Source organism: Bos indicus x Bos taurus, chromosome 3, assembly GCF_003369695.1.
Source record: "Bos indicus x Bos taurus breed Angus x Brahman F1 hybrid chromosome 3, Bos_hybrid_MaternalHap_v2.0, whole genome shotgun sequence".
In the NCBI taxonomy this organism is placed as follows: Eukaryota; Metazoa; Chordata; class Mammalia; order Artiodactyla; family Bovidae; genus Bos; species Bos indicus x Bos taurus.
In genome coordinates, this window is record NC_040078.1 from 23,445,462 (window position 1) to 23,472,117 (window position 26,656).

The 26,656-nt window shown below is 39.8% G+C and overlaps 1 protein-coding gene and 1 pseudogene across 1 annotated transcript in view; one reads left to right on the top strand and one right to left on the bottom strand.

Annotated features, from left to right (window-relative positions):
* The window catches only part of NOTCH2 (notch 2), a 175,373-nt gene that overhangs the window by 89,236 nt on the left and 59,481 nt on the right, over positions 1 to 26,656 (top strand). The window contains exons 5-7 of the mRNA XM_027535567.1: positions 3,852 to 3,974; positions 24,874 to 25,107; positions 26,463 to 26,618. Of these exons, the coding sequence (XP_027391368.1) occupies positions 3,852 to 3,974; positions 24,874 to 25,107; positions 26,463 to 26,618 (513 nt within the window). The remainder of the gene's footprint in view (positions 1 to 3,851; positions 3,975 to 24,873; positions 25,108 to 26,462; positions 26,619 to 26,656) is intronic.
* On the bottom strand, positions 12,330 to 16,148 carry LOC113888445 (annotated as a pseudogene).

Below are 26,656 nucleotides of genomic sequence, written 5' to 3' on the forward strand. Positions count from 1 at the left end.
TTTGAGTATATTTACAGATATATGTAACCATTACCACAAAAAATTTTAGCTCATTTTTATATGACTTCAAAAGAAACTTTGTTCCCATTAGCAGTCACTCCCTAACCTCCCCACTCCCCTCCCCTGCCCCCCCGCCCCAACTCCCTCCCAGCACTAGGCAATTACTCATCTACTGTCTCTATAGAGCTGTCTATTCTGGACATTTCATATAAATGGGAACACATAGTATGCTTCTTGTGTATGCATTATATTCCATTATATGGATTTACCACTTTGTATTTATCTATTCATCACGAAATAGACATTTGGGCTGCTTCTGCTTTTTTTTTTTTGACAATTAAGAATAATGTTGCTCTGAACATTCTTGTACAAGTCTTTGAATGGGCATATATTTTCCATTTCTTTTTGGTTTTACTTATGAGAGGAATTGCTGGGTGGTATGGTAACCCTATTTAATCTTTTCGGGACTGCCAGACTATATCCCATAGTGGCTGCATTATTTTATTAATACCTTCCAACCAGCAGTGTATAAGGATTTCCAATTTCTCCATTACCTCACCAGCACTTGTTGCTATCTGTCTTTTAAATTATAGCCATTCTAGTGGGTGTGAAGTGATAGCTTATTGTGGTCATGATTTGCATTTTCCTGATGGCTGATGCTGAGCATCATTTCATGTGCTTACTGGCCTTTTGTGTATCTTCCTTGGAGAAATGTCTATTTAGCGCCTTTACCCATTTTATAACTGGATTATTTGTATTATTATGGATATTGTATTTTAATATTCTTGTAAGAGTTCTTTGTATCTCCTAGATATATGATTTGCAAATATTTTCTCCCTTTCTGTGAACTGTCTTTTTACTTTCTTGATTGGGTTTCTTTGAAACCCAGGTGGTTTTAATTTTGATTAATTCCAAATTAATCAGTTTCTTCTTTTGTGACTTGCTTTTGGTCATGTGTAAGACATCTCTATCTAGCCCAGATCTCAGATTTCCTCCTATGTTTTATCCTAAGAATCTTATCATTTTAACTCATACATTTTTGAGTTCATTTTTGTTTATGGGATGAGGAAGGAATCCAACTTTATTATTTTGCATCTAGATATTCAGTTGTTCCAGCACAGTTTGTTAAATTGTTTTTTTTTTTTTTTCTGTCTAACTCATTTAATCATTAAAACAACCTTTCAGGTAGGTCCTGTTAATTAGTCAAGAGAGGAAAGAAAGTTTAAGTATTAAGCATATATAATATCTTGTCCATGTTCACTCTTCTACTGCATGGAAAGTGTGAGAATTGAATCTAGGCAGTTTAACCCAGAGGCCATGCTTCAACCATGAGTTAACTCTTTCACCTATTTGCCTTTCTGCCTAAATAACTACATAGTGACAGGTAAGAACTATCTCAAAAATAGTGATGAAAAGAAAACATCTTATTTCTTATATGTTATGTTGAAATGTTTCAGCTTTCTTAATTTGTCTGTGGTTGGTGAATTCTGTTCATTGTAACACTGGCTAATATAAATTCAAATAGTTTGGCTACAAAGGCTTCATCACCTCTTTGACACCTTATCCAACCATATTTAGTCTTGGTCACCAGGGAGATCAAGTTGGAATGGCCAGTATCAGTTCTAGGACACCACCAAACCACAGGGGTTTCTAACAGTGGTGGGCCAGGACCCTTTATTTCTCTCCCACATTCTGCAAGTATCTAACTTTTCCAAAGAATGTTTCCATTTAAGAGCACTAGACTAGAAACAGAGACTGCAGTTGTTGTTCAGGGACTGTACTTTGTGGATCTATAGATTTGCTCTCACTTTATCATAATATTGGGTGGGCTTAAGCAGTTCAGCATTTATTGACTCCATCCATTTGTAAGATTGTCATATGATTAAACAGATATATGAGTGCATGCTAAGTCACTTCATTCATGTCCGACTCTTTGTGACCCTGTTGACTGTAACCTGTGAGGCTTCTCTGTCCATGGGACTTTCTGGGCGGGAACACTGGAGTGGGTTGCCATTTCCTTCTCCAGGTGATCTTTCCAACCCAGGGATCAAACCCTCGTCTCTTATGTCTCCTGCACTGGCAGGCGGATACTTTACCACTAACAGCACCTGGGAAGCCCAGAAGATATTTGAGTAATATGATTAATTTTTTAAAAATCTGAGTCTATAAATGTTTTCATAGTCTTTCTCAAGCTTACTTAATGACTCATCTGCTTGCATGGACTTCTTACCAAATACTGGAGAAATAGAATTCTCTTCAGTCAAGCGTTCAATTATCTCCATCTTCTACAAAGTGATTTCCTTTGGTCTCTGGGTAATTTTTTTGGTTACTTGGTTCATACTCATGCACATGACTGCGACTGTATTCAGAGAAACCAGCTGTGTTCCAGTGTAACAGAGCAGATGTAGAACGCCACGGTAGCTTGTGCAAAGGAATGAAGAAAGCAAGGCGTGATTGATGTCTGCCCACTCACCAGACTGCAGTGTCCTGAAAGCAGGAGCTCGTTCTTTTATTTAACTATACCAGTGCCAATATAAGACCCAATATGTGTTTTGAGTAGTAAAAGAGAGAAACTTAAGGGACATTCTGAAGAGGCCAAATACTTAGTTATATGTATTTCAAATAAGGGAATGTTCAGTAAACTTCCTCTCTTGTCTTAAAGCTGATAGTCTTCCATTTTAATAGTTAGGAGATTTGGTAGGAAGGAAAGAGAACACATGTACACCCGTGTCGGATGCATGTTGATATATGACAAAACCAATACAATATTGTAAAGTAAAAAAATAAAAAAAAAAAGAAAAAAGCCCAATGTATAAATTATATAGGACTTCCCTGGTGGCTCAGATGGTAAAGCATCTGCCTATGATGCAGAAGACCCAGGTTCAATCCCTCGGTCGGGAAGATCTCTTGGAGAAGGATATGGCAACCCACTCCAGTATTCTTGCCTGGAAAATCCCGTGGACAGAGAGGCTACAGTCCATGGGGTCACAAAGAGTCAGACACGACTAAATGACTTCACTCACTCATAAATTATATAGGGGAACATGCTATGGGCAATTAGGGTGAAGTTTGATGTGGTATTTTCATTTTTAATAAAAGGGAAAAATCAAGAGGAAGGAAGCAGTGCTATAAGTGTGGAAAGGAGGATGAACAATTTGAAGAATTGTCAAGTTTAGTTAGTAATAATGCCACTCCATATTCAGATAGCTTTTTATATTTATATTGTGTTATACTTACGATGTGGCACTTATAACAACCTTGAAAGACAGGCTGGGCAGGTGCAGCCAGACTTATTTTACAGATGAGGAAGCTACTTTAGAGCTTATAATTACCAAGTATTAAATGGCTTATAAGCAGTGAGGTTAGAACTTGACCCTTATCTTCAGACTTTCAGTTCAGTATTTTTTTTATGTCTCCCTATTCTCCCCCATGATTTTCCCAAGAAAAAAACAAAAAGAAATTTAAATTTAATTAGGTGGTCTTTTATTTGTTCTTCCCATTAATCTAGCATGGAGCTGGGGAAAATCTAATGCCCTTTTTTTTTAGAACCAGCTGTCCCGAGTAGACATTTATCTTCACTGGGATTTTATTTCATGAAAACACTTTGAAATACTTGTGAGGTAACTGAAGGCATGTCTTTGGCACAGTGATTCGTTTTAACTGTCTATGCATGAGGCAAGAAAAGACAGAAGATGGGGGATTTTTATATGGTGAGTCTTGGGTTGACCATCTGCTGTCTGTTGAACTGTAATAATGAAGTCAGTCTGTTCTGATGACCATATCCTGTGGAGAAGAACAGATCACATCATCTCTATGAGAATTTATCATTTCCTTTAATCTTCTCTTACTAGGTTTTGAAGGAGTCACCTGTGAGCGGAATATAGATGACTGTCCTAACCACAAGTGTCAGAATGGAGGGGTTTGTGTGGATGGGGTCAATACCTACAACTGCCGCTGTCCCCCTCAGTGGACAGGTATGTATGGTGTGACAAACCTTTCGGAATGGGGCATGGGTCAGTAAGCAGAGGCAGGTTGTTATTGAAGTGGGCCCCTTGTACAAGAGTGTCTGTGCTACGTCACTGGGTCTAGTGCTAACTGCATACGTCCCCCTATGTTCACTTAAAGAAATATTCTCACGGACATTTATTGGGCAGATGTTCTGAACTCAGTACCGTGCTAAGTGCTGTAGGACAGCTGTCCCTAACCTTTCCAGCACCAGAGACTGGAAGATCTCTGGTGAAGTTTTTCCCATGAACCAGAAGTGGGAGAAGGATGGTTTGGGGATGATTCAAGCGTATTGCATTTATTGTGCACTTTATTTCTATTATTATTACATCAGCTCCACCTCACATTTTCAGACATTAGATCTCGGAGGTTGGGGACCTTACTGTAGAAAATAGGAGAAAGAGCGTTACTGAAAGACTCTGAAATTATTATCTGGCAAAGCAACACATTGCCTGGAACATAGTAGATGCTCATTAAATATCTGAGAGGAAAAGAACATCATTAAATGCAAAAATATAAATATTCTTACCATATACAAACAAACAGGGTTAACTGTGTGAGATAATAGATGTGTTAACTGATCTTATTTTGGTAATCATTTCATATAAATATATCATTTCATATAAATATGTATATACTGCTTAAACTTACATATATGTTATATGTTAAATATAGCTCAATAAGGCTGGAAAAGGAAAAGAAACTACAACTTGTCACGTTTCAATGTAGTATCAATGAATATTCTAAATTATATGAAAAGATATTAGAATATTCTTTCTTCTGCTCTTCTGTTATCAAGCTAAAAAATCCCTGAAAATAAGTTGTACAGACTGGGAGAGTTCAGAGCTTATTGTCTGTACACAGAAATCTATCTCATCTTATTCTTATGACATACTTATGCAGAGGGTTGGGCACATCCTCTTGAAGACGTTATTTTTATGACACTTGTCTACATTTCTATATTTTCCTTTTTTTGTATCCTTTTTTGCACATAGATTCTTCTGCCTTCGACATTAGAAGAGTAGATTTGCTTAAACTGACAACCATCTGGAAGTTTATAATGTTGTCTTCTCTTCTTATTTTTGAAATTGAGTCTGTATAGACATTTAGTTCCAATTTCTGTTTGTATGTATTTATCTAACTGAAACTGGAGACAAGAACTGATTAAGCAATTAAGAACTGGGCCTTTTGGAGAGAAGTTGTTTGATTTAATATGGAAACCCAAGAACAAGCTAATGTTATTAGGAAGAAGTTATAGTACCAGCAAAGGATTGTGCCCAGCAAAGAAGTCCAGATCTTGTATTGCTGTTGTTACTACCTGATATTCTTCAGCATCTCCAAATTGCCTTCCCTCATCTGCAGCAGCTAATTATTTAGAGTACTCTTTAGAGCTGTAGCCTATGAATAGAAAAAGACTAAAAGGATTTAGAACTCCAGTAACATGATTTCCTGGAAGGGCTTTTCTGCTTTTAATCCCCAAACTGTCTATTTAAAAAAATACTTTCCCACTGGGTTTCCCTAAAGTTGGACTTCCCCTAGAATTTCTTCTTGGTATCTTGATCCTAGGACTTCACTCCCAACGCTCTGGTCTTGCTGTCATATTATCTCTTCTCTTCAGATTTTGCCATTTCTGTGTTTTTTTTTTTTTTTTCCATAGGCCATTTTTTTTCAACTTAAAAAGATTACTCTGTGATGACCTAATGGGAGGGAAATCCAAAAGAGAGGGGTTTATATATATATATATATCTGATTCACTTTGCTGTAGGGCAGAAACTAATATGCTATACTCCAATAAAAATTAATTAAAAATAAATAGAAAAGATTACTGTAAAGTTAATTATGTGACAAATAGTAACTGGAAATATTTAATTTTTCTCTTTTTAATGATCCTCCCAGAAGTATTAGGCAGGATGAGATACATGTTAGGAACTTGACCTCATTCTAAGTCTCTCCCTTGCCCTGTGGGAGAGAGTTGCTCTGTGTGGTACCAAGGCTCCTGATGCCAATGAAGATTAAATGATAATTGTGATTTCATTGTTGATTTTTCTTTGATACCACAAATACCCTTTGAGTTCCTGCTTTGATATTAATGAGGAAAGCTCAATCTTGGGGAAAGGTTTCCTAGTGAAATTATAGTTTGCCAAAATTTCTTCCCCCAGGTTGTTTAATAGATACCTTTTGTCCCTATGAAAGTCCTTAAGAGATATTTCTTGTTTCATGTATTTTTGTATTGTTTTTCTAGAAGGGATGGCAGAAATGATAAATATGTTTGGTGTGTCAGTATTTATTTCTTCTGACCTGCTGTCATATAAGGTACCCTTAGTCTTTGGTTTCCTACCAGTTTCCTTCCTCTTTTCACTGATGTCAATTTTGATTGCCAGTGACAACCTTGTTTTTTTGTTTGTACCACATCCTATGTCTTCATTCGTACCATTTCCTTTTTAATATTTATTTATTTATTCACTTTTGCCTGTGCTGGGTCTTTGTTGCTGCATGGGCTTTTTTCTTTTTTTTTTTTTAATTTGCATTTCTTTTTTTTTTTTTTTCTAATTTTATTTTATTTTTAAACTTTACACAATTGTATTAGTTTTGCCAAACATCAAAATGAATCTGCCACAGGTATACATGTGTTCCCCATCCTGAACCCTCCTCCCTCCTCCCTCCCCACACCATCCCTCTGGGTCGTCCCAGTGCTCTAGCCCCAAGCATCCTTGGGCTTTTTTCTAGTTGCGACGAGCAGGATATACTCTTTAGTTACAGTGCACAGGCTTTTCACTGCAGTGGTTTCTCTTGTTACGGAGCACAGACTCTAGGGCGTGTGGGTGCAGTAATTGCAATGCCAGGCTCTGGAGCACTGGCTCAATAGTTGTGGCACCAGGGCTTAGTTGCTCTGTGGCATGTGGGATCTTCCTGGACCAGGGATCGAACTGTGTCTCCTGCATTGGCAAACAGATTCTTTACCAGTGAGCCGCCAGGGAAGCCCCACACCATTTCTTGTCTCTAGAGTCCCTTCTCCACTCCTTTCCCTATAGTCCTCACCAGTTTTGGCTGCCAGGAGCAGATCAAATGGTTAACTTCTTCAGGAAGCCCCCCATGCCCTATCTCTAGGTTAAGCTAAGTGTTACCTTCTGGGCTCCCTTACTACCCCCTACATTTCTCTGTGATAATGCTCACTGCATTAATATTGGCATTATTCTAGGCTTGAGGTAATGGAATGGGGTCATTGAACTGTTGATGACAGCAGATACTAGAGCTCTTTACAGATCTTTGCTGTCAGTAGCATATAGCTGAGCTCCTCATTATCCCAGCCCCAACATCATTCTAAGAGTAGAAAAATTTGGGATTGTAGGGTTCCTATTTATATTGGTATTAGAGCTATAAATAAACTCACATAAGTATTTTCTGCTTTGTCAAAATTAAAGAAATTAATGTGGCTGGGGGCTGAGAGTTAACTGATGCTTATTAGCACCTAAATAATGTGCTAATTACAATATTTTATTTTGTGTAATCTTTGCAATAACTGTATGAAGGGTAGAGTTTTAGCTATTCTTTTTACAGATGGTAATCGATATTCAGAAGGGTTAAACAGTTTACTCATGGGTCATAGTGGTTGGATTAGGGTTTGAATCTAGGCTTGTTGAACTCCAAGTCTGTGCTCAAATCTATGGTCTTTTTTTTTTAAACTACAGATTGACTGACTCTATGAGTTATCTTTAAAAATATTTTTACTAAGGGCTTGAGTCTTTTTTAATGGATTTAACATTTAATTTATAGTTTTATTATTCTACGTAGGATATTCTGATTTGTTCTTTCTGTGTGTGTGTGTTCCTGGTTACTTAGAGATTAGAAGTTAATATTAAGTAAATGTTTTATATTCAATCTGGTGGTTTTTTCATTATATTTCAAAGGCTTATTGCAACTTTGTTCAGAATTCCTTTTACAATTTTCAGCTGCAGAGTTGAGGTATGAACTGTTTGTCTGGCTTTTGACAAAATTGAGAAGGAAGGGTTGGAGCCAGCTAAGAGAGGAAATTTAGTTGCCAGCTATCTGGAAAAAAAAAAAAAAAAAGGATGGAATTGTGTAGTTAAAAAAACCTAGGTATCAGTTTGAAGTAAATGGAGATTTGGGAATTGGCCACATTTTTAATGAGAAGAGCCTGATAGGTACCATGTTATTTTCATAAGTTCACCTACAAAGAAGGCTTTGATCTTTTGTAGCAAGTTCTAGACTTCAAGATGACCAGAAATTTTTTCCAAGTCTACTCATGGTTTGATTTGGAATAAATGAGTCATGTTGCCTTTCTTCAGAAGCTTTTATTTACTGTTCACAGAACCGCTATCTCTTAGTTTCTTATTGAGGTTTTGGGAAAATAAATGGTGCAGTTAAAAGCTTTTCGAGCTTTTCATTTATTTAGCAGACAGTTATCACATAAGACATTTCAGGTCCATGCTGTTTGATATGGTAGCCACTAGCCACATCTTGCCGTTGAGTATCTGAAATATGACTGGTCCAGACTGAGAAGTACCTCAACTGTAAAACACTTGATTTTGAAGACTCAGTATGAAAAAAAAGGTAAAATGTCTTGCTAATAATGTTTTAAATATTGATTAGATGCTAAAATGATAATGTTTCAAATACATTGAGTTAGATAAGATATAATATTTAAATTAATTTTACCTTGTTTTCCTTTAAGTTCTACCAGAAAATTTTAAATGACATCTGTATCTCTTGTGATAGTTCTATTTAACAGCATTCCTTTGATGCAGAGAGGTTCTATGTAGAAGCATCCTCTTTGATCCTGAGTGGCAGAGGGATGGACATGAAACTATCCTCAAGGGGCCCTTATATTGGCTGCACTATGGGGAAAGTATGTTGGTTTCCAAGTCAGGTGTGGACAGTCCAAGCTCTGTCCAGAGCCCTTTTACCTGACATGTTGTCTAGAATAGTACTAATTTCTACCTACAAAGGTTACTACTGTTCCAGACAAACTAAAGTCCAGGTGGAAGAAAGAAATTGATGTTGGGCAAATGGTTTACTTTTTAAAATAGGAATCTTGTTACAGAGGTAAGTCAGTAGTTAGATGTTTCTTTAGGAAGTAGAAGTTTACCTAAGAATTTGATGAAACCTGAGCACAAATGTCTATACTGTTACTGTATTTGGCTCCAAGCCATCTTACGAGAGCAATTCTGCTCTGGCAGATATCCATTTAAGAAAAAAAAAGTTATAAAAGGCCCCCAAATTAATCGAAGCAGTGTAGACTAATGTTTTGTCTACATAGGTTGTTATTTGAATTTTCCTTTAAAGGTTCATTTCCTTCAGAATTAAAGTTGACTCTAAACTCAACTCACGAATTCCTCTCTGGCAGCTTTTGGTTTTGGGTTCACTCCTAGGGCAGACGTGATTTATTTTCCTGTGCTTGTTATTAACCCAGAAATGTAATTTCAACTTGGGCTTGGAATCGTGCTTTGGGACACTAAGCAGAAGTGAACAATGGAAGTTAGGTGGACACGAGTCAAATAAAACCGACCACATTTTCTCTCGGCTCTCCTTTATGGCTTGATGAGCCCAAAGTGTTAGTTAAGATTCCCTTTGCTGTCAGTTGCTCCAACTTCAGGAAAAAATTTTTGGCATGAATCAGAAAGTATACATACTGCCAGAGATGGTGTCTGGGAATGGAGTCTTTTCATGGTATATTTTTATTTAAAAATCAGTGCTCCAAAGCTGTTCTCCAGAATAAGGCTTTTCTCCAAACTAGTTTTCTGTGTTTTTAATACTATAGAAATGGAGCTTTTTGGTTGAGAGTGGAAACTAAGTATATTGGGGACTGCAGACATTTTTTTCATTTATATTCTGCATGGAGGAATGGAAAAATGCATCTCCCATTACAATTTATCTGCTGTCAACTTGATTGTGGGGACTTGAAATTAAGCCTGGTTTTTGGAATCTGCTTCTCCTCCCAATTTCAGTGTGCTATCAGTTGGGCAGACTGCCAAGAGTGCTAACCTGAAGCACTTTCATCCCAGAGGTCTCAGAGCTGATTAATAGTCATGTTAGTGGGAACAGGGCTGAGTCGTTACTATGAGCCAACACAAAATGCAAGGGGTGAGACTGAGGGATCTTTTCTGTCTTCATGTCCATGACTCATTGTCTGACTTTTGCTCGATCCCAGAAAAAATCCAGTTTTTACTTCATGACTTTTCAAGCCCTTGGTTGTAAGGTAGCTTCAATAACAGATATTTGTTGAATAACTAACAGTTATATCCAATACACTATGCTAGATGCCATAAGAGACACAAAGAAGAAATAAATCAATTCCTCTCTTTGATAAATGGTCACATTCACTAGGAAAAAATAAGAAAGTCTACACATAGCCACAATAGAAGTTAATAAGTAGGAGTGATCATGAGTTTGAAAGAAGCATGGATAGGATTTGTGGACCATCTAAGTACTTGGTTGGGTTAGGGGGAAGATTGAGAAGAGCTAATATCTATTTTTAAATGTGAGTAATGGGAGAATATGGAGACTTTTGACAGAGATAAGGAAATAGGCTACATTTTCTTAGGATGATGATGAGTTTGAAGTGAGTTTTCCAAGTGAAAATGTTCATCAGTAAGACCTAGGCAATCAAAATAGAGGTAGGGGTTAGAGATTCAGATTTTGAGTCTTATTTTTGGTTGCCTGGGAAGTCTGTAAGGAAGGTGTGTGGGCTGAGAAGGCCAGAGGGTTTGGACCTGTTTGGATCTTAATTCTACACTTCAGAAGTGAGGAAAAGGATCTAAAGAAGGAAGGTGAGAGAAGGGAGGACTGAGAGTTCAGAAGAAGCTCTGCCATTACAGCATCACTGAGTCAGGAGTGCATTTTAAGACTGTGCCTTTGACTCAAAACTAATACAATTATGTAAAGTTTAAAAATAAAATAAAATAAAAAAGACTGTGCCTTTGACTCAACTCGATGTGCCTCTGTTACAGCACCTGCAATATTATACTGATCTTACTTGTTTATATACTTACCCCACATAATACACTCTTAGCCTCTAGAGAATTAGGAACCTGTCTTACTTATTTTGGCATTTCCAAGACCAATTTTAACAAATGTTGATAATTGAAAGAATGGCAACCAGGGGACTCAAATATTAATGTTAATTGCAGAGAGTTAGTCAGAATTTTTGAAGTCTTTAGAAATCTTCTAAAATGGAGTTTCTCTGTAAAGGAGAGAAGAAAGCCAGATTGCAAGAGGTTAGAGAGAAACATGGGTGTTGAGGGAGGAGTAAAGGGAGAAGTAGAATAGATCACTTATTCAAGGTTTTGTAGAGGTAAAAAAGGGGAGGGGGAGGGAGGAAGAGTGAGAGGAGTACTGGGCAGTAGCTTCAGGGGACAGAAACTTCATTCATGTGACCAAGCCTAGAACCTTGGCTAGACTAAGAATTAAGGCAGCTAGCCAGGGGTTGGTTAATGAAGTGGGTTATTTAGGAGTGCTTTACTCTTTCCAGGGCTTTCCTAGTGGCTCAGACAGTAAAGAATCCACTTGCAATGCAGGAGACGCTGGGTTCAATCCCTGGGTCAGGAAAAGCCCATGGAGAAGGGGATGGCTACCCACTCCAGTATTCCTGCCTGGAGAATCCCACTGACAGAGGAGCCTGGTGGGCTACAGTCCATGGGGTCACAAAGAGTCAGACACGACCGAGGAACTAACACTTTCACTTTTCATTTTACTCTTTCAAGTTTTAGTGGGAAAGATTAGGTGAACTGATTGTTGGGAATGGGAAAGAAGGGTGATTGAAAGTTATAGTCAGAGAGTGGGAGTACCGATTTGGGATCTTGGAGTTGGAACAATGAGTATCTTCTAATGAGATCCAGAGCATGAGTCTGTTTGTGATAATGAGTAGATGTAGGTCTGTAGAGTTGAGGAAAGTGAGAACTCTTGGCTTTGGTGACCTTATTGGTCCTCAACCCAGATGTTGATTTCATGGGAGATGGGAGAGCAAAGAATGAGAAGATAAACCATGTGTTTAAGTAATTCAAGGAAGTAGAAATTAGTCCATGAAGACAGTAGAGGTGAAATGATTTAAATTATATATCATGTTTACTCAGTTGCTTCAGTCTTGTGACCCTATGGACTGTAGCCTACCAGGCTTCTCTGTCCGTGGGTTCTCCAGGAAGAATACTGGAATAGGATGCCATGCCCTCTTCCAGGGGATCTTCCCAACCCAGGGATTGAACTCACGATGCATGTTCTACATCCCTTGCATTGCAGATGGATTCTTTACCCACTGAGCTACCTGGGAAGCCCATATAATGTTTAGTGCTTTTTAGATTTTAAAAGGTATACATGTTTAGAATAATTTGGATTTGAATCTATTTTTCTGCTTTTCTCTATCCAAAATGAAACTATATCCTCTTTTGTAAGGTAAGGAATGAGCATACTTTTACTTCTTTTAATCTCTTAACTCTCCAGATTTTGTTATAGGATCTGGGATTTTAAAACTTATAGTATTATTATTACTCAAACTTAAAGTCTTACTCATGTTCTTTAACATTAACTGTATTCATACTGTTTTAAAATTCAATTTATAAGACTTTAGACTTAGTTATATGTGTAATTTGTTCTGTGTTAACTAGTAGTGCACTTATATCACAGCCTTCTTACAGAGCTCATGAATATTTGAAAAATATTTTTTAACTTAGTTGCCTTCATACACAAATGGCATCATGTATAGATATTGAACTCTTGGGTCACAAATTATATTCTTATGAAGTTCCTAGACATTATTCCTTTGCTTCTTGTAGTGAGTATTATAGAGAAGTCCAATGTCTTTTATTCTCTGTCTCCCTCTCTCTCTCTCCTCCTCCTTTAAAATCAGAACTTTAACCAATATTGGTATAGGCATGTTTCCTGTCATTTTTTTCCTAGTCTTTTTTTGAGTTCTTTGGCTCTGCAAACTTAGGTTCAGTCTCATCTCAGAAAAGATTGTTTCTCATTTGTTTTTGTGTCTTTAGGAATACCTTTACAGTAGGTCTTCATTCTTCCCCAGAGCTAAAATCTTTTCTCTCGGTATTTTAATCTTTTTTCCTTTGCATTTCATAAGAGCTTCTTAAGCTTTTTTTTTTGGCAGAACTGATTTGTTTTTCTTCTTTGTCAGTTCTGTTGTTTTCAGTTGCCAATTCTGATTTGTATTTGAACTGCATTCTTATTTTCTGATAATATTTACTCATTCTGTCTAGGTCCTCTCTATTTCTGCCTTTCTCTCAGCCTGCCCCATTTTATCAGAGTATCTTAATTTCTTTTGAAAGATTGTAGAAACTGTACACATACACTGCATGTGTATAAAATTTTTGAGAATATAGAACCAATCCTTTCTATAATGTACTCGTTTCAGGAAGTGTGTATTTTTCACTTGTGTGCTTTTCATCTGCATTTCACGTGGTGTATCTACATCTTTTATATTGCACATGTTCTAATGAACACCAGGTGGTTGTTTGTTTGGCTTACTCATTCTGCTCATTAGTAATGCCTTGCCATAAATAGAGTAGTTCGATTCTCTTTGGAATCCCTGGTATAGTTAGTTTCTACTTCCAGGGAGGTGAGGGGCTCTTTCTGTATAAATTGTTAACAGCCCAGCAGCCCAAAGAGGTGGGAGAAAGCCAGAGTGTGTATTTTTCCTCCTAGCAGGAATACAGAAGCCTAGTACCATTTTTTTCTCTGGGTAGAGAAGCTTCTGTGCCAGGCGTCAGTTCTCCACACAGTGGCTAAGCCTGGTCACTCTTTGGTGCTGTTGCATCTGGAATTTGCTCCAAAAGCACCACAGACTTTTTTGATGCTATAGAGACCACAGGAGCCCTGGGACTCCTCAGTGCTTTAAACTGCTATTGACCTGGAATGGTGGGATGGAGTTCAGTCCATTCTTCCCACGGGAGCAAGGTGGGCTTTCTGACACAAATTGGATCATGTTATTTCTTTGCTTGAAATGATTCAGTGGGTCCCCCTTGTCTTTGGATACAGTTCCAAGGCTCTGCACATAACTACCTGTCCAACCTCATCTCCACTGATACGTGCTTTATAATTAAACCACGGTGGGTTTTTTCATTGCCTCAGGTGAGCCATATTTTACCTTCTATTCAAACTTGTACACATACATTTCCTTCTGCCTGAAGTACCCCCACACCATCCTCCTACATTCCTACACAAACTGGTTAACATGTAGAGTCTTTGTCTCTCTCTCTCTTTCAACAGTAATTTACAATTTATTCAGCTGTAATGTACTTATTCTGACTTTAAGGTGGTATCACATGGCATACTTTTGGGTCCATTCCAGAGATTCCTGAGGTCACTCTTGTATTTATCTCTGTCATTTTATAGATTTGTGCAGTCCCTGGCACTCGGGAGTTATCTGGGTTTGGAAGACATAGCATTGAACCAATGGATAAAAAAAGAACTTCAGAAACAGTTGAAGCAGGAGGACATTGTGATCTTAGAATATCAATACATATGCTGCTATTACTGTTAATATTTGGATGATAAATTCTTGTAAATGCAAACTTTAGGTGGTTTGAAGGTGGAATCTGTAGGAATATGAATTTTCAAAACACACACAAAAATACTGCCTTGATGCAGGCTGCCATTAGGCCATAATCTTGGCTTAATCATCCCCCACTTGAACTGCAGGACATAGGTCTTCTGTGCTCTCTTGCTCTGTGGTCCTAAGGCAACATGTGTGTATTACTGCACTTCTCACCCTCTATTATAATTATTTGATTGGTTGTAAAACCCTCTTTTGTCTGTATATTCTGGGTAGAATCCACAACTGCTTGTTTACCAGTTTGTATAGGTCAGGCCTGGCACATAATTTATACATATTTGTTGAATGAATGAATGGAGCATTAAATTTTCTCATTGTTCTGGCCCAACATCATATCTCCAAATTCAGGGCTATTACCGGGTCCTGGCAGGGTCTCTTCTTCCCTGAGATACGTTAGTATCTTTCTTCATCATGGACCAGGTTTGTGCCGTCTGTAAATATGGACTAATTTTGTATGAGAGGATTACATTTGACTATCATTGTAAGCACTCATCACAGTGTCTAGTACCTAGAAATAGCTGAATAAGTCTATTTTTACTATTTGAAGCCAGTAGCACCACTAGGAAATAAAAGAGTGGCTCTTTGCTTGTTTACCTTCATGCAGATGGAGGCAACTGGAAGAGGAGGGTTGCTTGCCTACTGGGATGTAGTCTTTAGGGAAACCTTAGGTTTCAATTGAAGAAGTAAGGTACTCCAACAATGTAGAGTCACCTCGAGATATAGTTGAAGGATTAAGGTCAAAAGGTCAGATAAATTTGGTGTGATATAAACGAGTTTAGCGGCTAAGGAAGAGAGTGGAATGAGAGAGATGTATATTGATGGGGGGATGTAGATAAGGGGATGATGAAAACTTTGACAGTATAAGTAGAATAGAGACACCCTGTTCTAGGAATAGGCGTCGAAAGATGACTATTGAGTTTAGAATGATCTGAGTGAGGGGGAAAAGAGCAAATAAAATTCGTTTAAACAAATATTTTGATTACTTCTCAAGAAATACTATTAGCAAGGCACTATGCTAAGGGCTAAGGGTTCACTGCTGAAGTAAATGGTACCACCCATTTCTCCATGGAACTTGGAGCATGTGTCTAGCATATGTTTAGTGAGGAACACAGGCATAAAGCATGTAATTATCTGTAAGATTTTGAACTGTAATGAATATCTGGTGGGAAAAGTAGAGGTTATTTGGAGAACATATTAACAGGCAGAACTATCTGAGTTTGGAGTCAGCATGTACTGTCTTTCAGCTGTGGACAGTGGGTATGAATTATTAGGGCATCATTGAGCCTAAAATGCTCCAGGTGCAGGGTCCTGGACAAAGACCCATAGTGGGAAAAGATTGTTATCATGTTTAGAAATGATGAAAATAAAAAGCCAGAGTATCCAACACTAGTCATATTTCAAGGGGAAAGACTGGAGTGATAGGCAGAAAATGTAGAAAAGATTTAGAATTTTATCCTAAGAGTAATGGCTTGCCTCAGAGGGTTTAAACAGGCAAATGGCACAATCCATGATCCATGGTGAGGTCAAGCTGGTGATTCTTTAGATACCGTATTGATCACGATGCAGGGAAACCAGGCTTTTGAGGAGTCTGGCAAAGATGATGGTGTCTAGGGTTAGCAGGAACATTCACTGAGACTCTTGCATTTATGTGCATGTGTATCTCCTATGCCTACTATACCTACAGGATCTTGTTAGACGCTTGTCACCCCAGCCTCTTAGGCACATCTGTGAGCTTGTACGTTAGTGCACGCACACAGTCTCTCATCAGGCAGACCCTGTAGGCTCCAGTGTTTGTACAAAATGTTTCACCCATCTTTAGCCCTGGGACGTTGAAGAACAGCCAAGCTTGTCCTCTGCCCTTTCACTTCAGGAGAGGAATGGAAAATCTGCTGTGTGTAGAGGAGAAGGTTTGTAGGACAGAGGTTAAAAGAATGCCCTGCTATGATAGGAAGAGATGAAACTCCACACCTCAGGAGCCTGGGCGACTGCTGGCTGGGAGGGTATATTGGAGACCAGACTCTCTTGATTTAACCGAAGAAGAGGAGGTAGAGGGTCAGGGCAAGGGTCAACCAAGCTCATTTTTTACATGTTGTTCATATGGTGACTGTTGCAAATGAGAACTGACCCTTAACAGGGCCACTGATGTGGTAAAAGTTTTTCCCACACACTTCACACTTGAGAGATGACTAGGAAGGGCCAGGGCTTCTTCCAGAAGTGCTAAGGCTCAGTGATCATTTCTTTTCTTTCCTTTCCGCCCTTCCTCCTCTTGTTTCCCAGTCACTTGTAACTCAAGTCAGATTGATGTTTTGTTTGTGGTGTCTTGAGAAAACCATAGTGAGCTGTTTGTATCCTCACGTGTTGCAGCTCATAAAATGGTGTCTTGTCTGGTGGTCCTCAGTTCACATGGCCAGAACTTGATGCTAGTGAGGCTCAGGTCAGTTTCCACTTCAGTACAGTCCTGTTGGGTTCACTCTATTTTCTGCCACACGTGCTGCTCATAGTCTTACTCATTCATCCTTTGCTTTTAAAACCATAGATGGCGGCAGTAAGAAAAGATCATTATGAAAGTGACCCCACTCCTACAAAATCAATATAGTGTACTCTTTTTTCTTGTTTTCCTTTTATAAAATAAATTTATTTTTTGATTGAAGTATAGTACATTTACAATTTTGTGTCAATTTCTGCTGTACAGCAAAGTGTTACAGTTGTACATATGTATACATTCTTTTCTAAATTCTTTCTCATTATGGTTTATCATAGGATAATTCAATATATTATATTCAATGCCCTGTATTATAGTAGAACCTTGTTTTTTATCCATCCTGTGTATAATAGTTTGCATCTGTTAACCTCAGACTCCCTCCCCCACCCGCCTTCCCTTTGCCAATCACGAGTCTGTTCTCTGTATCTGCGAGTCTGTTTCTGTTTTGTAGGTAGGTTGATTTGTGTCTTATTTGTAATTGAAGTGTAGTTGACCTACAATATCATTTTGGTTTCAGGTGTAGAGCACAGCAATTCAGTTATATATGTGTGTGTATATATATACATATACATACACACACATACACAGACACACATGTATATATTCTTCTTCAGATTCTCTTCCCGTATAGGTTATTACAAAATATTGAGTGCAGTTCTTTGTGCCATACAGTAGGTCCTTGACATCACTAATTATAGAGAAATGCAAGTCAGAACTATAGTGAGGTACCACTTCACACCAGTCAGAATAGCCATCATAAAAAGTCCACAAATAATAAATGCTGGGAGGGTATGGAGGAAAAGGAACCTCCTCCTGGTGGTTCAGATGGTAAAGCATCTGCCTACAATGCAGGAGACCCAGGTTCAATCCCTGGGTTGGGAAGATCCTCTGGAGAAGGAAATGGCAACCCACTCCAGTACTCTTGCCTGGAAAATCCTATGGACAGAGGAGCATTGTAGGCTACAGTCCATGGGGTCGCAAAGAGTCAGACACGACTGAGCGACCTCACTTCTTTCTTATACTGTTGGTAGGAATGTAAATTGGTACAGCAGCTGTGGAGAAGAGTATGGAGTTCCTTAAAGAACTGAAACTAGAGCTACCATATGATCCAGCAGTCCCACTCCTGGCCACATATTCAGAGAAAACCATAATTTGAAGAGATACATGCACCCCAGTGCTCATTGCAGTACTATTTACTATACCTAAGACATGGAAACAGGTTAAATGTCCATCAGCAGAGGAATGGATAAAGAAGATGTGGCACATATATACAATGGGCTATTACTCAGCCATAAGAAAGAAAGAAATAATGCCATTTGCAGCAACACAGGTGGACCTAGAGATTATCATAGTCAGTCAGACAGTTGTTGTTCAGTCGCTCAGTCGTGTCTGACTCTTTACGACCCCATGGACTGCAGCATGCCAGGCTTCCTTATCCCTCACCGTCTCCCGGAGCTTGCTCAAATTCATGTCCATTGAGTTGGTGATGCCATCCAACTATCTCATCCTCTGTTGGCCCCTTCTCCTCCTCCCCTCAATCTTTCCCAGCATCAGGGTCTTTTCCGGTTAAGTTGGCTTTTCACGTCAGGTGGCCAGAGAAAGACAAATATCATATATATCAATTATATGTAGAATCTAAAAAAGTGTGAATGAACTTATTTGTAGAACAGACATAGAAAACAGACTTATGGTTACCAAAGGGGAAAGGGGGATGTTGCTAAGTCACTTCAGTTGTGTCCGACCAGTTGTGTCCGACTCTATGCAACCCCATAGACGGCAGCCCACCAGGCTCCCCCATCCCTGGGATTCTCCAGGCAAGAACACTGGAGTGGGTTGCCATTTCTTTCTCCAGTGCATGAAAGTGAAAAGTGAAAGTGAAGTCACTCAGTCATGTCCGACTCTTTGGGACCTCATGGACTGCAGCCTACCAGGCTCCTCCACCCATGGGATTTTCCAGACAAGAGTACTGGAGTGGGGTGCCATTGCCTTCTCCAAAGGGGGATGGGCAGATATAAATTAGAAGGTTGGGATTAACATACACACACTCCTATATACAAAATAGCATGCTTGTTTTTCTAATGGTGGGTTAGTAGTATTGACTGTAGTTGAAGTACTGCTTAGATGTTATGCTCTTCCTGTGCATTTCTCAATCCTGTTCTTCCCTCATGATAGTTTTGAAGGCTAACTTAAAATGTGATCACACACCCCAGTGTTCCTTTTCAGCACTTGATTTCCACTTTTAAGTTTGTTTCTTTTTTTAAAAAGTTATTTATTTATTTATTTTTGACTGTGCTTGGTCTTTGTTGCCGCGCTGGCTTTTCTCTAGTTGCGTGTGCGGGCTTCTCATTGTCATGGCTTCTCTTGTTCCAGAGCACAGATTCTAGGGCACATGGGCTTCAGTAGTTGTGGCCGGTGGACTCAGTAGTTGCGGTTTCCAATCTCTAGAGCACGTGTTCAGTAGTTGCAGGGCACAGGCTTAGTTGCTGTACGGCACGTGGGATCCTCCCGGATCAGAGGTTGAACCTGTGTCTCCTACATTGGCAGGTGGATTCTTTACCACTGAGCCATCAGGGAAGCCCAAGTTTGTCTATTTCTAATTCTTTTTCTAACTAGCTGTGTAAACATGGATAAGTCACTATACCTCTCTGGTCCTAGTTTTGTTTGTAAAATGAGCACGTTAGATTGAATCTAAGGTCTGTTTCATCACTGACGCCAAGTGTCTGGTACAGTGGCTGATATATAAACTGAGGTGAATGACCAACAGAATTCATGCTCTCATGGAACTTTTAGTCTAACAGAGACTGTAAAATGTAAATGAATATAAAATTACACCATTTGATAAATGACAAGATGGACTGAATGGAGTAGATGCAGTGAAGGATAAAAAAGAGGAAATGTGAGCTTGAAGATCTACCTAAGTTATGAAGAAGGTCAAGGTGGTGGTGGTGGTTTAGGCACGAAGTCGTGTCTGACTCCTGCAACCGCATGGACTGTAGCCCGCTAGGCTTCTCTGTCCATGGGATTCTCCAGGCAAGGATACTGGATTGGGTTGCCATTTCCTTCTCCAAGGGATATTCCCAACCCAAGAATCGAACCCAGGTCTCCTGCATTGCAGGCAGATGATTTATCAACTGAGCTATGAGGGAAGGCTGAAAGTCAAGGTGTGAGATGTTAATCGGCCATATAAGTAAGAGGAAGAAGAATATTTAAGGTGGAGAGGACAGGCTATGCAGAGGCTCTGAGGTAGGAAAGAACTTGTTTAAGGAACCAACAGTAAGCCATGTGGCTAGAATAAAATATATGAAGGAAAGATAGAGACTTGAGATACATTTAGGAGGCAAAAGCTATCACCCAGAGAATTATCAGTATATACTAGTGGCGCTAACATAAAGAACCCACCTACCAATTCAGGAGACATAAGAGATGTGGGTTTAAGGGACACAGGTTCGATCTGGGTCAGGAATATCCCCTGGAGGAGGAAACAGTAACCCACCCCAGTATTCCTTGCCTGGAAAAATCCCATGGACAGAGGAGTCTGGTGGGCTACAGTCCATGAAGTCGCAAAGAGTTGGATATGACTGAGCGACTTAGCAGGCCAAGTGTTTAAGGTGTCAGCCTTCATACCAAGTTAGTCCAGGTTTATATGGCAGTAGAGAAAGTAGTTTCTAGAAACAAGTTATTCCCTTTCTAATAGGAGATGGTTAAAACCTAATAGCCCACTGCCTAATCCCAATGTTAGATACCAGTAACTTGCAATAACTGGCAGGTGAAGTTAGTAAGAGGGATAATTGATGCCCTCACAAACTTGCCCAACCGAGCCTTGTGCAACATATTTTGGGAGTTCACCGGCAAGGTTTGTGTGCTGGCACAGATGATGGTACATGCTGAGACTTGTTTGGATTGAAGGTGTAGTAGCTAGGTAGGGCATGGAAAGAACGCAGCTCTGTCTTTTCACCAGGGGCTTTTATATGCTAGGTAGCTAGCTCCTAACTTAGTGCTTTCTCCTTTTCTCCCAACTAACACAAAGCCATTTGCTTTTAGTTCATGCTATATTCTACTGGCAGACTAATGTTCATAGGCAGATTTGATCATGCCTTCCCTCACCAGTGAGCCTGCAATAATTCTCCTTTGTCATATCAAGTTCAAAATTCAGATAAGAATTCAGAGCCTCAAATGATCTCCAGCCTTTTCTTGTTTTAAACCCAACTCAAGAATATACTCCAGTCCCTTTGATATGTTCAAGATCTAACCCCACAAACCTGAGTGAACCTTCTTCCTCCAGCCCAGGCTGATGCTTTTTTGCCATGGAGTAGTGGAAAAGCTGAATGCACCCATCCTCTCTAGAATATCACCAAGAAACTTTACTGTTTCAGTATTTAGTGACTTTTTGTCTTTGTCAGTTTCTACCAACGGTCTTCTTTCCTTGACTCATGCTTCCATCCCTTTTAGGTGTCTTTAAGACCCGAGAATCAGGGACTTAGTCTGTAGGTCTTATTGATCAGACCCAGAGTTGGATAATTAACTCTGCTATAGTGGAAAGAACAGTAGTTTTAGAGTCAAACTGATCTGGGTTTGAATGACAGTGCCTCTGACTTACCAGTTTACGACTCTGGGCAGGGGTGGTAGGGTTGATGGTTACTTAACCTTTCTGAGCCTCATGTTTCTTATTTTTAGGCTCTGCATTGGTTTCCTCCTTTGTCAAGAGGGAGGTGGCATGAAAGAAGTGCAGTATGTTAGTAGACCTTCCATTGGGAATTTTGGAACAAGCAATTTTGTGGCACCCTGGTCACTGTTCTAACATTCCAAATGTAATAACTGGTTGCTGGAATTGGAATGAGGAAAAAATTCTGGCATAAATATGCCTGGGAGGGGTTTTGTTTTGTTCTGGAGAAATATGCCTGAACCTTAGAGGAAAATGATCCATTCTATGAAAGATTATGTATAAGCCAGGATTCTTTTGACTCTCCAGATTTGATTTCTCTAACAGGATCTGACACCAAACCCAAAATGCCTTAGGTATTTGACCTTCAAAAATCAATCTCATTGGAAAAATAGTCAACTGTACTCAAAAAATACATTTGACTTTTGGATAGTAATTTGAAGTCATAAGTTTTTCCAGTAATCCGATCATATGAGTCATGATTTTAATCCTCCCCTCCCCCATCCTGTCTCCTTCCCAATGCCTCTGTGTGCTTGGGAAGACTGAGATGCAGAGAGGTTGTTTTGATATGGTGAGATTCACACCTTAAGTCTTTGTCAAGGATTTTAGAGTCAGCAGCTCTAGTTCAAATCCCAGTCCTCCTGTACCCCCTGCCTCGTGATAGGTGAGTTATGTCACCTCTCTGGACACGTTTCCTCAATGAGACAGTGATCGCAACACCTCAAGCCCAATACGTGGTTCACAGTAAGCCATCAGTGACTCTTGATATCCTTTCCCAAGAGTACAAAATTTTTATTCCAAACATTATTTCGTTAACCTAGTCTGTCTCACTATAATATTTAAGTGGCTGGGTGTTACATAATTATATGAAATATATATGAGATTTAAAAAATACACAGTGTCTTGTACTCAGAATTGTCATGGAACCAATAAGAAAAACAACTTCCAAATTTCTCACAAGCAGCAAGTCAGTTAAGTTTGATGGTAGCATAGGCATTTTGAGTTAGCATTAGTGTAAGAGACAAGACTCTGAGGAATTCCCAGGTTGCAGAAACTCTTCACCTGCTTCTTGGTTATGTTTTCATTTCTATATCCCACCTGCATCTTAACAACACATCTGCCATTACTCTGAGGTAGCATTTCTGCCAGAAAAGTAAGGGAGCAAAGCTTTCTATACTGACATCATCTACCCTGGGGGAAATGATTGCTCCTTCACTTCCTCCCTCCCTCTGTACTAGTTAATGCTGTCAGATGCAACAGACAGATCCCCATCTCAAATTAGGAAAACCTGCTGGAAGGGACATCTCTCAGACTGGCTGTGCTCGTAAATAGGCTTAGAAACAGCCAGTCTTTGGGAACAGCTGGAGCTAGTAACTTGAATGTCCCCAGATTCTGTTTTTCTTTTCTGTGCACTTCCGATTCACTAGTATCACACCATATGTAGACTGGTCACGTTTTTCTTTTAGTCCATGTGGCAAAGGGTCCCTAGTCCAAAAGTTTGGAAGAGAGACACAGTGACATAGCTTGTATCATATGCCCATCCTGGATCAGGAAGATATGATCATGTAAATACGTGGTGGCTCCTTCAGGTATTATATGGATAAAGTGGAGTGAGAAGAGCAGCATGGAAGGAGGGGCCCTGAGCACAGAGTTCCGGAGTTGCCCACACACTGCCATCTTAGGCAGTGGGATCTTAGCTGGGAATACAAAAAATGCTCCTGAACTGAGTTTGCTTGCAGCCCAGTGATGGGAGATGGATGTACAATCAAAGTGCAATAGAATGATGTTGGTTCTGTAAAAATGGACGCATTGGTTAAATAGGAGTAAAGAATAGGTGGTCAGTTAGGTTGGCTCAGACACAGAAGCCCCTGCTGGCAATGCTGGCTGCACAGTTGGGCACTTTGCAGACTCTGAAAGTCCTTGAGCCAGCTGACTTCTTATCTGGGGACTAGGTATAGCCCTGGCGTTTTCTGAGTATGAATGCCCTGTGCTTTGTCGTTAAGAGGCTTCTGCATCAGAGTGCCTCTTTGAATTATCCAGTGAGTTTTTTACAAAGAAAGAATTAAGGATATCATGAGGGTTTTGTCATGTTCTGTTTTAGAGAATTCATATGATCTGAATATTCATTCCCTTTGGTAGCTTCTTAAACCTATTAAAAGACAACTTATTATAAGAAAGATTCATCAACTTGTTTTACAACTCAGGTAACCTGGCACTTGACTGCTGGTCAGTTACAAATCCCTTGCTTTTAAGTAGCTTATAAATAACTCCTGTTCCCCGTCATGGGGCCTGAGAGTGTTTGCCACAGCCCCTGCCCTTTGCTGCTGCGGTGGCCTGTGGTATATCCATTGGTGGTCTCATGTTTATCATCCTTTAGTTTGCTTCCTCAGGCAGAACAGACTGATCCTTTTCCATCTTCTGTTGAGTGAGGTAAACTTTCTACATCTTATTCCACTGCTCCGTCTTTGGCTCCAGTCTCTTCATCTTGGCTTTGTGTTTCTCATTTATATTTTACCAAGGCTTTTATTGTCCTTAACTGCTTGATTTTTCTCTCTGCCCTTTCTTGCTCTTGCATGTATTTTTTAATTAAACCTTCTATTTTGAGATAATTGTAGTTTTGCAGAAAGCTATAAGTATTAACAGAGAAATACTGTTTACCTTTAACCAAGTCTTCCCCAATGGTAACATCATCACCTTCCAAGACTACTATCTAATATCATAATCAGAATATTGACATTGATATAGTCAAGATACATAATGGTAGCCTTAACATTTTGATTTTTAAGGTTGCTTCTTGTCCTTACTCATCTCTTAGACCCTTCTCTCCTTGCTCTTCTCACATTCATTGTCCCGGGGATTTAACCAAATCTGATTTAAGGCTCTTACAAGACTCAATTTTCTCTCTGGTAGGCTGGCTAGACTTCATGCTGTCAGAGTTTCTAGGGATAGAACTTGCCTTCCCTAAATTATTTGCCTAGAATTTGGATGTCTCTAGGTGGCCTTAAAAGTCATGTGAGAACTGGGTTTCTGTGAGTTAATTTTGCCATAAGTTCACGCAGGTCACATGAGGGTGAAGAACATGTGGGGGTTGGTATGGTACTAATCCTCTGAGACTCAGAGCCCTAAACAAAGACACTTTTCCCCCCAAAGGACAGTTCTGCACAGAGGATGTGGATGAGTGCCTGCTGCAGCCCAATGCCTGTCAGAACGGGGGCACCTGTACCAACCGCAACGGGGGCTATGGCTGTGTATGTGTGAATGGCTGGAGTGGGGATGACTGCAGTGAGAATATCGATGACTGTGCCTTCGCCTCCTGCACCCCGGGCTCTACCTGCATCGATCGTGTGGCCTCCTTCTCTTGTATGTGCCCAGAAGGAAAGGCAGGTAAGGCTGGCAGAAGAACAGAGCTGGAAAGGGTGAAAGGGCTGGTGAGCATTCAGGACTTCTGCCTCCGTCTCTTTCATCCCTTTTGGGGTATGTCCTTTTAAGTTTCATCTTTTGGAACGTGGCACCCAAAGCTGTGCTTCTGGAAATGTAATTGGTAGCCAAAGTGCTGTGAAGTCAGTCTTCTTCCTTAGGACTTTTAGCTCTCAACTCCATGTACCTCAGTGTTTCATCCCCCCAGAATGAAAGTAACTCTTGCCTTGGAAACATCTATTACCTCCTTAAGATTTTAAGCTAAAAGACAGCTCAGAAATTAAGGTAAATTTCTCAGAAATTAAGACAAAATTACTCACAAACGGAGGTAGGCACTTAATTTTAAGAAGAAATAATCCATTTACTCAGAAAAGATTAGCAAGAAGGAAACAATGAAATGTATTCCAGCTCTCAATATTGCCCTGTAGGGGAAGGTTTTCACCAACTGCAAGTTAACATCGCTCTAGCCTCTGAGTTTAACAGTTCTGGGTCTAGGAATAGAGCAGTGAGAGGAGGAATGTTACAGAAGGAGATTGCTTAGCGATAGAACTTTGTGCCCAGCGGTTTTGAAATGTTCCTGTATCTATGCCTTTTCAAAAGCCCCACCTCCAGCTTTGTAGAAGAAGCCTTAGTCACCTCTTCTTAAGCTAATTGCAGACTGGAAAATCCAGTTCCCATGTGAACTATGCAGAACATGGGGCCTAGTCATGTCTTCAGAGTCCTGAGGGCACTTGAGCCAGGAATGTTGACACTATTAAAAAGCTGCCCAAGTATAGGCTGATGATGTTCAGCTGGTTTTTTTTTTTTTTTTCTTCTGAGGCTAATGAAATGCAGGTGGCCCCACGATCATCAGGTAGCATGATCTTGGGAAAGTGGGTTGCCAGTTAAAATATAGGATGTATGTAATATTTGGGACATAGAATAAATAATTATTCATTGTTTATCTGGAATTCAGATTGAACTGGGCAGCCTCCGTTTTTATGTGCTAGACATGACAGCCCAGTGGGGAGGATATCTCCCTTTTCCTGACTCCAGCATCTAACCATCTCGCAAATCCCTCACATTATCTACCCTTGAGGAAGGGTCCAGCTGAAGGCTCAGATTCAGAGTATAGAGAGAGGTGTCTACAGAAGCTTCTTGCTTTGCAGTTAGCTGTAGCATGTCCCTAAGGCAGGATCCCGCAAAGGGGAAATTGCCTCTAAATCTTCACATTGGATTCTGATGTGCCAGTCCTAAGGTGTTCAATCCTCTATGAAAGAGAAACTCATTCCCCAGGTAAGGGACATTTTCTCTTTCTTCTCCTTTCCCCACCCCTGTGACAGGTCTCTTATGTCATCTGGATGACGCGTGCATCAGCAACCCCTGCCACAAGGGGGCGCTGTGTGATACCAACCCTCTGAATGGACAGTATATTTGCACCTGCCCACAAGGCTACAAAGGGAGTGACTGTACAGAAGATGTGGATGAGTGTGCCATGGGTGAGTACACAGAACCTTTCCTATTCCTGTCAGTCGAG